General features: G+C 38.1%; 1 protein-coding gene across 7 annotated transcripts in view; it reads left to right on the top strand.

Moving 5' to 3' along the window:
- The window catches only part of TP53BP1 (tumor protein p53 binding protein 1), a 97,994-nt gene that overhangs the window by 54,148 nt on the left and 31,721 nt on the right, over positions 1–12,125 (top strand). For 5 of the 7 annotated variants that reach the window (XM_045583255.1, XM_045583239.1, XM_036443967.2 and 2 more), the window contains 3 exons: positions 5,767–5,886; positions 6,642–6,845; positions 11,598–11,655. In XM_045583255.1, the coding sequence (XP_045439211.1) occupies positions 5,767–5,886; positions 6,642–6,845; positions 11,598–11,655 (382 nt within the window). Of the gene's footprint in view, positions 1–5,766; positions 5,887–6,449; positions 6,469–6,641; positions 6,846–11,597; positions 11,656–12,125 lie in introns of those variants that run through there. The other 2 variants (XM_036444019.2, XM_045583253.1) reach the window with 2 other exon arrangements.

Raw genomic sequence — 12,125 nt, forward strand, 5'->3', positions numbered from 1 at the left:
TAAAGTCACATGGCTAATACATGATTGAGGTAGGACAAGAGCCTATGATGCCTGATTCTCAGTGCTACGTTTTGTGTTTTTTTCTCCTGTGAGACTGAATAATACAATTTCTCTGATTCTGATGAGTTATGGTAAAGAACTATCTGAATGGCCTAATATTTTATATTATTGAATATTTTTATAATTTCATTATGTCCAAATACTGTTATGACCTACATTAGCTAGAATTATCGGGGCTAGTAGATTGTTTCAATTTGGTTACTTAGGAGTACTCTTTAATTATTTTAGCAATTGTATATAGAAGAAGCTTAAAACATTGGGATGTTTCAGTATGTTAAAAGTATTCTTCATGAATTATTGTTTACACTATTAATGGCAGAGCCAGCTCTTTTTTTAAAATCTTCACCCAGGATATTATTCTATTGATTTTTTTTTTTTATTCTAAAGACAGTGAAAGGGAGGCAGGTGGGGGGTAGAGGGGGGAGAAGGAACAGATGGGAGGAGGGGAGAGAGAGAGAGAGAGAGAGACAGACAGACAGACATAGACATGGATGTGAGAGCAATCACATCTGTTGGTTGCATCCCTCGCTTGCTGAATAGAACCTGCAACCCAGGTACGTGCCCTTGACTGGGAATTTAATCCGTGACCTTTTGGTGTGCAGGCCGACTCTCTAACCACCAAGCAGCACCAGCCAGGGCAGAGCCAGCTCTTTTTTTTTTTTGCCAATGCAAAAACTAAACCACATACCTGTTATTTTCAAAACTTGAATGTCAAGAGCAAAACTCAAGCCAGCTCTTTTTTATAATAGACATTGCCATAGTAAAACTCATTTTACTAATTTTTATCTAGGTTATTGAAAATACTAATAAGTTATATTCTGTTTACTTAGTTCTTGAGGTAACAACTAAAAGCAGTGAAGACAGTGGTTGGTCTATTAGGGGATTAAAGTAAATTACTCAGAAGAGCATTGCTAGAACAAAAAAATGTTATTTTGTACTTAAAGCATAGTTGTCTAGTTGCTAAACCTAAAGAGAGACTAATTTCAATGAGAGTAACCTAAGAAATTAATGGTTCTGGAAAGACAGAATTAAAGTTACAAATTGGTTGAGTCCCAAGTGTGTTAGATTTCTGTATGTCACAGTTAGAAGGGTACTGTTGTTATTTTATTAAAGTCTTTATTGATTGGAAAAAAAATACATGCTTAATTGTGGAAAATGTTCAAATAATACAGAACAGGGGAGAGAGGTGATGGCTGGAGAGGGAAGGTGGTCAGAGGGAGTAGGGGGAGAGAATCGTTCTAAATACTTCCATTTATAGATAACTTGTCTCTGTTATTAGTATGGAGACCTCTTCAGAAGTTTTTTCTGAAGACCTACTCCTGAAATTCGAAAAAAGGAAATTTAGGGAAGGTGGTATTTGGAAGCCCAATAATATTCAATATAGAATAAATTTATGATGGTTTGATGACATGAAAAATCATAAGTTTAATAAGTCTCTTTAAAAATATATATATTTTTTTATTGATTTCAGAGAGGAAGGGAGAGGGAGAGAGAGCTATAAACATCAATGGTGAAAGAGAATCATTGATCAGCTGCCTCCTGCACATCCCTACTGGAATCTAACAGTGATCTCCTGGTTTAAAGGTTGACACTCAATCACTGAGCCATGCTGGCTGGACAATAAATCTTTAATTAAATCCACAAATGGTAATATATAACAGGATAATAATGATCATTGAAGCTAGATATGTCTTGTAGTCTAGCTCTACCATTTATTGGCTTACTTTGTGGAATATCATCCTAATTGGTTGTTAATGTCAGAGGCAGACTCTTAGGATAGGCTGTTTATGGGTGGCATCACCCAATATAGAAATGCTTATATATTTAACTAGAGGGTTGGAGCATGAATTTGTGCATGGGTGGGGTCTGGCCAGCTCACCCCAATGGGGGCTGATCGGGTTGGGCTGGTGGGGGTTGGGGCCATGGGAAGTTGGCCAGCTGGCCCCGCCCCCAGTTGAGGTGGGGAGGGCTGATCAGGGGAGGGGGCACCGATCAGTCTGGTTGGCCGCCACAGTGCGCCTCATAGCAACTGGTCGTTCCAGTCGTTCTGGTCGTTCTGTCATTCCAGTTGCTGAGCTTTTATATATATCAGTCAGATGGCTTTAAACCATTGAAAGAAATGACCAGGTCTTCTCTTGAGAACAAAAGATGGGCTTTATATTATAATAGAAAGTGAGAAGTAAGAGAGATCTTACTGACATTAAATGTTTTAAATTTTGGTTTGGACTAATGACTCTTTATAAAGTCTTTAGTAATAAGGTCTTGTCAGATGGCTTGACAATGGATATTAAGTTCCTTTTGTTTAGTTGTATCTTTTTTAATGGGTTGGTGTGCTGGGCTGGCATACATTAGGATAAACCATCATAATCTGGGAAATCAAGAAGGGACTTGATAATGTAAATAATGAGGGTGTGGTAAATCTTAGAAAAAGAATTGAATATGTTGAAAATTCCAGTAAATTTAAGAGGATAAAATATTATTTTGTCAAATTTGGTGATAATTTGATTAGATTACCTATGTCTTTCAGATGAGTGAACAAAAGCAGAGAAATGGGAAAACATTTGGAGGACATTGAAAAGAGGCTTTATGAACATGAATAATTTAAGATAGAGTAGAAATATAGGCTGCTCCTAGTTAATTGAATGCTAGTTAAAGAGTTAGGGATTTATCTTCTAGTAGAAACCTTACAGCTTTGACCAGGAGCTAATGTGTTCAAAGTCATGTTCTTTAGGAAGATTGCTTTGGTTGCATTGTGCAAAAAAAATTGGGGAGAGCGGGAAACTTAAGGCAGAGAAAGTAATTGATAGGCTGTTGAAATAATCAACGAATGAGGCATTGAAGACCAGAGAGAGATGGTGTCAGTGCTGCCTGTAAAATGCTCAATGTTCCATTAGGTTGTAGTAATGCAGTTATATTATTGGTGTTAAAATAACTTCATAAGTTTTATCTAGTACTGTGCAAAGTAAACACATACTTTTAGCAATATTTAGTGCTTCACATTTTGTTTGTATATTATGGTTTGTCATATAGAAGGATTTTCAAAAGTCTGTATGGTCAATTATAATATGAGAGATAAATAGTTCCTGTGAAGAGAGCAGGTGGTTGTTCCAGGAATGAAAAGTTCTTTAAAATATATTTTTGGAATGTATGATGCTTTGTGAGATACTTGTTTTTCAGTTTCTATATCTTTTCTAAATTCTTCTTTAGTAATGTAAAGGGCTTGCTTTTTAAGGAACTGCCAGAGAATGAATGCTTATCTACTTGACCCATTTCTCTTTTTTCTATAACTATGGTGGAATTCTTTGCCATTTAGATGTGATGTTGAAATTCTCCACTCATACTCTTTACAGTTCCTTTAGCTGAGCATATATTATTTTTCATCCTTTATTTCTAAAAGTTCGTTCATTTCCTCTTTTCTAAAGTTCATTCATTTCCTTTCTTCATCCCTTCAGATTACTAATTCATTTTCTCTTACATATAGATGTCAGCGATGTTTTTATTGTTGTTTTGTAATTTTGAAGTATCAAAGTGCTTGGTATTAAAAGTAATAAAGGATGGGAGCAGCCCGGCCAGCGTGGCTCAGTGGTTGACTGTCAACCTAGGAAGCAGGAGGTCATAGTTCAATTCTCAGTCAGGGCACAGGGTTGTGGGTTCCATCTCTAGTGTGGGGCGTGCAGGAGGCAGCCAACCAATGAGTCTCTCATCATTGATGTTTTTATTTCTCCCTCTCCCTTCCTCTCTAAAAGCAATAAAAATGTATTAATAAAAATAGGAGTGGAGTGGGAAAAGATGAAAGAAGAAAATATAATAAGAAATATATTTGTTCTTTATCCGGTTCCTGTACAGAGCTGCTAAAACCCTTATTGATTTTGAAGTGAAAGGAATATCTTTTTGTTATTCACAAGCCCTTTTAGTCACAACTGGGTTTGTGCTGAGTAACTTAGGGTAGATCCCTATATAGCCTCAGGATGGTGCTGTTCACAGTGAAGACTAAGTGATTATTATTATTTTTTGGTTAAGCCTCACCCGATGATATCTTTCCATTGATTTTTAGAGAGTGGAAAGGAGAGGGAGAGACAGAGAAAAACATCGATGTGAGAGAGACACATTGATTGGTTGCTCCCTGCATGCACTAGGGCTGGGGAACCTGCAACCCAAGTACATGCCCTTGACTGGAATGGAATCTGGAACCCTTCAGTCCATGGGCCAACACTCTGTCTACTAAGCCAAACTGGCTAGAGCAAAACCAAGTGATTACTAAAGTGTGGAACTTTTATTATTATTATTATTTTATTTTAAAATATATTTTATTGATTTTTTTACAGAGAGGAAGGGAGAGAGATAGAGAGCTAGAAACGTCGATGAGAGAGAAACATTGACCAGCTGCCTCCTGCACACCCCCTACCGGGGATGTGCCTGCAACCAACGTACATGCCCTTGACTGGAATCGAACCTGGGACCTTTCAGTCCGCAGGGCAACGCTCTACCACTGAACCAAACCGGCTTCGGCTAAAAGTGTGGTACTTTTAACCCAGCCCCTTGACTCCTGGGAGGGGAGGGGCTGGAGAGTCAAGCTCTATAAAAACTCTTTTTTTAAAATATATTTTATTGATTTTTTTACAGAGAGGAAAAGAGAGGAATAGAGAGTTAGAAACATCGATGAGAGAGAATCATTGATCAACTGCCTCTTGCATACCCCCCACTGGGGATGTGCCTGCAAAAGGATGTGCCCTTGACCGGAATTGAACCTGGGACCTTTCAGTCCACAGGCCAACGCTCTATCCGCTGAGCCAAACTGGTTTCGGCAAAACTCTTTAAAAAATATATATATTTTTTATTCATTTCAGAGAGGAAGAGCTGTAGACAATCAATGATGAGAGAGAATCATTGACTGGCTGCCTCCTGCACACCGCCCCCCCTCCCCTCACCCCACTGGGGATCAAACCCGTAACCTGGGCATGTGCCCTTGACCAGAATCGAACCCAGAGGCCATTTAGTTTGCAGGCCTACGCTATATCCACTGAGCCAAATCAACTAGGGCTGTTTATATTAATTTTATAATGACTAACCAAAAATGTGTATACTGGAATGCTCATATATGTGAGACTATTGTGCAGAGATGTTTATATGAATATTATTACTGTGGTCTAGAGTGAATGCTGGTCAGTATTGCTGAACCATGAAACCCATAGACTTCTGTTAGAACCAATGAGTATTTTGAAGTACTTTGGCCAATGAGATCCTTTGTCACCTCTTTGAGTGGAACGTAAATGACAAGTATTACCATCAGACTTCAACGAGAGGATGATACAGATTGCTAAAGCTTATAAACTAACTCCTTGGATTAACATTGCATAAAATGAGAAAGTCTAGACTTAAAACTACCCGAATTTGTATCACTGAGAATTCCCAAATGTACTATCTTGGAGCTCACATGTTTCTATGTTCGCATGTTCTTGGAACCTCCAAACTCTGGGCTTCCTCTGTTTGCCTTCCTTTGGTTGTCCTCTTTGTGTCAGTCTGTTGATGGCTGTAAAGAAAGCAGAGAACCGTAGGAAATTGATTGGGAGGCCTGTTGAGGGGGGTTGGGAATGAGGCAGAATTTGGGAAAAGAATAATTTAAATGTTTCTTTCAGTTCTCTTCACTTTTGCTTTTTTTAGTACTTCAGTTTTGGTTTCCTTTTTGTTTATTATTTTTTCCTCCAGAAACTCCATTTCATTTCACTTTGCCTAAAGAAGGTGATATTATCCCACCATTGACTGGCGCAACTCCACCTCTTGCTGGGCATCTAAAGCTAGAGCCCAGGAGACACAGTACTCCTATTGGTGAGTGATTAAATGTAATAGCACTTAAAGCAGCATTTCTGAGACATTATTTTCTATGCAAGTGATTTCTTTTAGATCTGAGGAGCTGAATCTTCCTCATAAGGCTGATTTTTGTCTTAGGAAGAATAAGGTTGTGATGTCTGATTTCATGAGTTTACTCCCAGGAGATATTGAGTGGTGATGAGAGGAAAGAAAAGATAGAAGGAATAAAGAAAAAAGAAAAAAGGTAGGGATTTTGTCCTATTACTTGCAAAGCAGTGGAATCTGAGTGCTAAACAGTGATATAGAGCTCTTATAAGGAAGGAGAACAGGTAGGGTAGAAGTACTATTAATTCAGTACCCCGGCTGATCAGTCTGCCACTTGACAAGGCAAGAAAACATAGACCCTCCTTCCCTAAAGCAGCCAGTGATTTTTACATTAACCTATTTTTTTTCCTCTAGTCAGTGCTGGGAGGTAACAGTCATGCCGTCTGGAGTCTCCTGCTTCCTATGCCTGATGCTGGCATTGGCTGAGGGCTCATGCAGCATCCTTTGTCCAGATGCAGAAGTGGAACTGAATCCTGTTGCTCCTCTTAAGACCAGGTGTCAATACTAGTGTGTAGTTGTTGATACTTGTGACAGGATCTAACCTAGGACCTCCCTTTCAATCCTGCAGAGCTGTGGAGCCAAACAGGCAAATTGATGACCTTGTATTAATTGTTTTTTGTTTGCATTTTCGTGTTCTTTCTTTCTACCTCCTGCCTCTCTTCTTTCAGATATTAGCAACTATCCAGAAAGCACGACAGCAGCCAGTGATGTCATGTCTGAAAGCGTGGTGGAAACTAATGACCCCATCCTTGTGAATGAAAAAGAAGATTCTGGGGCTGTCCCAGAAATGGATGACAAATTGTGTCTTAGAATGAAACTGGTCAGTCCTGAGACAGAGGCGAGTGAAGAATCTTTGCAGTTTAGTCTGGAAAGTAAGTTTATGATAATCTTGGGTAATTAGTAGCTCCAGATCATCTGGGAAGTAGTGATTATATTTTTTCTAGTTATACTTTTATAAATGTATTTGTAAAATATTGTTATATATTTAATTCTTTGCTTTTGGCCAGTCACTATCAATGTTACTGAAGATGCTCCATTTTATTTTATTTTTTAATTTTAAAATATATTTTTATTGATTTTAGAGAGGAAGGGAGAGGGAGAGAGAGACAGAAACATCAATGATGAGAAATAATCATTGATTGGATGGTTCCTCTACAGCCCCTACTGGGGATTGAGGCCGTAACCTGAGCATGTGACCTTGACCAGAATCAAACCCTGGATCCTTTAGTCCATAGGCCAACACTTCATCCATTGAGCCAAACCAGCTAAGATGAAGATATTCTGTTTTATAATCTCTATGGTTCTAGTTGTATCTCTGCATTAAACCTGTGTTGATATTAAATAATTGGTTTCCATATTCAGAAACAGTTCAGAAAATGGTAGAAAATTTGAGATTATGGATTCACATTGTAGGTTTATGTTGACTATTTCCCACATTAATTGCAAGTTATTTGGTGTGGCTAAAATCCAGAGAAGGTACAAAGGAGTGGCTATAAAGTAGAGACCAGATTCTGAAAGGTCTTTTATATCATGATGAGAACCTGAAAAATTTTAGGCAAGGAAGTAATAAGACTGAATTTGCTTTTTAAAAAGGATCAGTTGAACATTGGCCAGGTGACTCAGTTGCTTGGAGTGTTGTCCATACATCAAAAGGTTGCAGGTTCAATTCCCTGTTAGCACATACCTAGATTGTGAGTTGAAACTCTGGTTGGGTACATGTGGGAGGCAACCAGTCCATGTTTCTCTCTCACATCAATGGTTCTCTCCCTCTCCCTCTCCCTTTTCTCCTTTCTCTCTTTCTAAAATCAATAAACATATCCTTGGGTGAAGATAGATAGATAGATAGATAGATAGATAGATAAAGTGAATAAATAAATAGATCAGCTGAGTGTTTCAAAACTTGTGCTTCTGCCAAAACCAGTTTGGCTCAATGGATAGAGTGTCGGCTTGGGGACTGAGAGGTCCCGGGTTCGATTCCGATCAAGGGCATGTACCTTGGTTGCGGGCATATCCCCGGTAGGGCGTGTGCAAGAGGCACCTGATTGATGACTCTCTCTCATCGATGTTTCTAGCTCTCTATCTCTCTCCCTTCCTCTCTGTACAAAATCAATAAAAAATATATATATATTTAAAAAACAAAACAAAACCAAAAAACAAAAAAAAACTTGTGCTTCTGTGTATCATTCCTTGCCTTGCCCATTTCCTTTTTTTTCTGCCTGGCAAGTCTTTTATGAGGAATTGGGGTAATTAATAGTGGTGATGGAGATGAGGGATGAATTTGAGAGGTAGTTAGTAGAATAGGAACAACTTGGACCACTTGAATATAGAAGTAAGGGGAGGAAATAATACCAATTGATTCTACATCTGTGTTTAGTTTTCATGATAGCACTCCATACTAAATATCCTTATTTCCATTTAATTGATGAGAAAACAGACTGAGATTTTAAGTTATATATCTATGGTCATAGTAACTGGTAAGAAGTAGAGCTGGAGTTTGGATCATATCTGACTCCAAGGTTATAATTTTTTTTTTTTTTACTAAGTAGTTTGTAAATGCAGTTTAATGGAGTTAAAAAGGAAAAAGTCTTAAAGGTGATTGTAGCCGAAACCAGTTTGGCTCAGTGGATAGAGCGTCGGCCTGCGGACTGAAAGGTCCCGGGTTCGATTCCAGTCAAGGGCATGTACCTTGGTTGCAGGCACATCCCCAGTGAGGGGTGCAGGAGGCAGCTGGTCGATGTTCCCCTCTCATCGATGTTTCTAACTCTATCTCTCTTCCTCTCTGTAAAAAAATCAATAAAATATATATTTTTAAAAAGTGATTGTAAAGGAACTTTCAGAGAAGATGGCGAGGAGAATATAAAGCCATGGATGGCTATGGGGAGGAAAGTTACAAGAAGAAAACAATGTCAGATGCAGAAGTGAGGTGTAGTAAGGTATTTCTGAAAAGGTACATTGCGTTTGGCAATTAGGGTCCATTTGGTGACTCTTGCAAGAACTATTTCAGTATAGTGGTTTGGATGAGAGCTATACTGAAGGTAATTGAGGCATGTTGGGGAGAAGAGGCATTCTTCTTTTGAGAAGTTTTTGTTAAATATGGCAAGTTAGAGGGAAATGCAGGATTAAAGGAGATTTTTCATTTCTAGACAGTCTAATCAGGCATATAGACTGAATAGAAATCTCCAAAAGAGAGATGGATTAAAAGTGAGGGAATAGGGGAAACAGTTGATGAACCAGGTCCCTGAGGGAGTTGAGAGGGAAAGCTTTCAAAGACCACTAATAGCCAGGCTGGTGTGGCTCAGTGGTTGAGCATTGACCTATGAGCCAGGGAGTCTTGGTTTGGTTCTGGTTGAGGCACATACCCGGGTTGTGGGCTCGGTCCCCAGTGGGGATGATCGATGGTTCTCTGTCATCATTGATGTTCTGTCTCTCTTCCTCTTCCTTCTTCTCTGAAAAATAATTTTAAAAAAAGACCACTAATAGTGTGATTAAACTTGAATAATAGGGATTTTTCATTCTTTGAGAATAAAGAAAAGAAATTTTACCTAATTTCAGTTCTTACTATATGCCAGGCATTTTATATGCACACCTCACTAAATCTCCTGACAAACTTGTAAAGTTGTGTGTGTTTTTGAAAATCCTATTATTATCCACATTTTACAGTTGGGGAAACAGGCACGGGCCGGTTGAGCACCTTTCTTAGAGTCATACAACTATTTAATGTAGTATCTTAATTCAAACTATTCCAAGATCCAGAAGTCCAGTTTCAAATTACAGGGCTATTCTGCTTCTCAGTGCTTACTGATTTGAATCGTAGAACCTCAGTAGAAATTAAAGTATTACATGTTTCTATCCTTATCATCTTTTCTGAAGTCAAGTAGAGCTTATTAAGAGAGTATGTGGTAGCCTTGAATCTTTAGATTTGAGATTACAGATGGAAAGAATTTAAATGAAGCTAAATGTTAAGAATGACTGTATTATTACTTTTCAGATAATAGGAGCACAGGATCAGGCATCAAAACTTTACTCATCTCATCCTCACAACCTCGTGTGAGGCGGGTCCTGTTTTCTCTCAGAGAAGAGAAAACGGACTAGAAGATGAAGGAGTTTACTCCCAGGTTGTACTACTGAGTGCAGGAGCTGGAGCCTGAGCCAGATTTCTGTTTCAGAGCTAGAGCTTCAGCCACTAAATTTCAGCTGCTTCCTTGATGGACTATTTAGATTATGTTGGGTCATGAAATTGTAGAAATGTTTAAAAATATTTTGTTATTTTTTTCTGAGGCTGGAATAAATTGTCAATGAATACATTTTAATTCCTTGATGTTAGTGACATTACTTTTTAAATATGGGATTCTTTTCAGTATCATCCTTGATTTTTTTTTTCTTTTCTTTTTTTCTTTTTTAAATCCTCACCCGGGGATATATTTCCTCATTGATTTTTTTTTTTTTTTTTTTTTTTTTTTTTAAGAGTGAGGAAGGGATTGAGAGAAAGATAAATATCTGTTTAAGAGAGAAATATTGACCGGCTGCCTCCTACAGGAGCCCCAATAGGGGATTGAACTGCAATCCAGGCATGTATCCTGACTGGGATTGAACCACAACCCTTTTGTGCATGGGATGATGTTTCAACCAACTGAACCAATCTTTTTTGAAAAATGTAGATTTAAAAAAAGAAAAGAAAAAAGAAAATGTGGCTTTTCAATAATTTAACATAATTATCTGTCTTCAAAGATCTTTAGGAAGAACTTGAGTACCTTCTATGTGTGGGTTCTCATAAAACTGCACGCTATTTAAAATTTGCATCTGAAGACATTTTCCTACATAATTCATCTTATTAAACTTTCCTTGTTTATTTTAAATTTATTTGATTTTTAATTTTTATAATTTTTTAATTTGATTTTTAAGTAAATATTTAAAAAATTCTTATATGAGACAAGATAGTTGAGATTCATTTTTAAATGTTACTGCTTCATTCTATTCCTGAACAAACTGATAAGTCATCTGTAGGAAGTTTGAAAAAAATTGATTGATAGAAGTGAAACTTGTACTATCCTATATAATCAAAGAGTAATATGCAAATTGACCCTAAAGGCAGAATGACTGTGGGACCAGTCACTATGAGGCACACCTTTCCCCCTGGCTGGCAGCTCTAATTGCCTGATGGCGAATGGGGACCCAGGGGTGGATGGCAGGGAACCAGGGAATGTGGGTGGTGCCAGACCCAGGCCTCCGGTTGATGGGGGCGGGGCTGGTGAGCAGGTGGAATGGCCAATCTCTGGTTCCCTGTCGTGTGTGTGTGTGTGTGTGTGTGTGTGTGTGTGTGTGTGTCCCCGTCCCCGGCCATTAGGCACCAATCACCAGATGGCGAACAGGGAACTGGGGGTGGATGGCGGCTGCGGCAGTTAGTAAAGATGACCTTGATTGCAGATCAGGCCGAGGGACCATACCTGTGCACAAATTTCGTGCACTGGACCTCTAATTAAATTATAAGTCTTTTTATGTTTCCTTATTATTCTTACCCATTTCTTTTTGTTATTTGTTGCAAATACATACTAGTAGAACAGGTTTTTTATGTGTGATATTAACTGAATTCTCTCTCTTTTCTTTCCTTGCTTGTTTTTATTAAGAGCCCGCAATTGGTGAAAGAAAAAATGGATCTACTGTTGCTGCTGAGGCTGTTGCCAGGTAACTAGAGCTGGTTGCTATTTAGAGGAATTCAATATACAAAGCCATTGTACTGCAGGGAAGATGATTTATCAAGAGAGGAATAGAACTTAAAATATAACTCCAGCATAAAGATTTAACAATGTGTTGAATCTAATATAGGCTTTCTAAAGTCTAATAAAGCTTTTGCTATACTTAGAACTAAGATATTTGAAGGTGTTTTCCTTTCTACCTTTTGTTCATGTGGGACAGTGTCCTTTTTTTTAAATTTTAATTTAATTTTATTATTATTTTTTAACCTTTTTATGTTATTGTGACCAAGATTGTTGTTGTTTTGTGAGGAAATGGAGGGTTTAACAAAAGATAAACCTTAGACCTTGTTCCTCTGAGATCCTCTACTCAGCCACAGCCTCAGGCCGTTTTCTCTTCTGTTTGCTAGATTTGCTGTGTTGAACTGTTATTTTTGCTTTGTCATGAATGCTGTAATGCTT

Source organism: Pipistrellus kuhlii, unplaced genomic scaffold (genome assembly GCF_014108245.1).
Source record: "Pipistrellus kuhlii isolate mPipKuh1 unplaced genomic scaffold, mPipKuh1.p scaffold_m20_p_1, whole genome shotgun sequence".
Lineage (NCBI taxonomy): Eukaryota > Metazoa > Chordata > Mammalia > Chiroptera > Vespertilionidae > Pipistrellus > Pipistrellus kuhlii.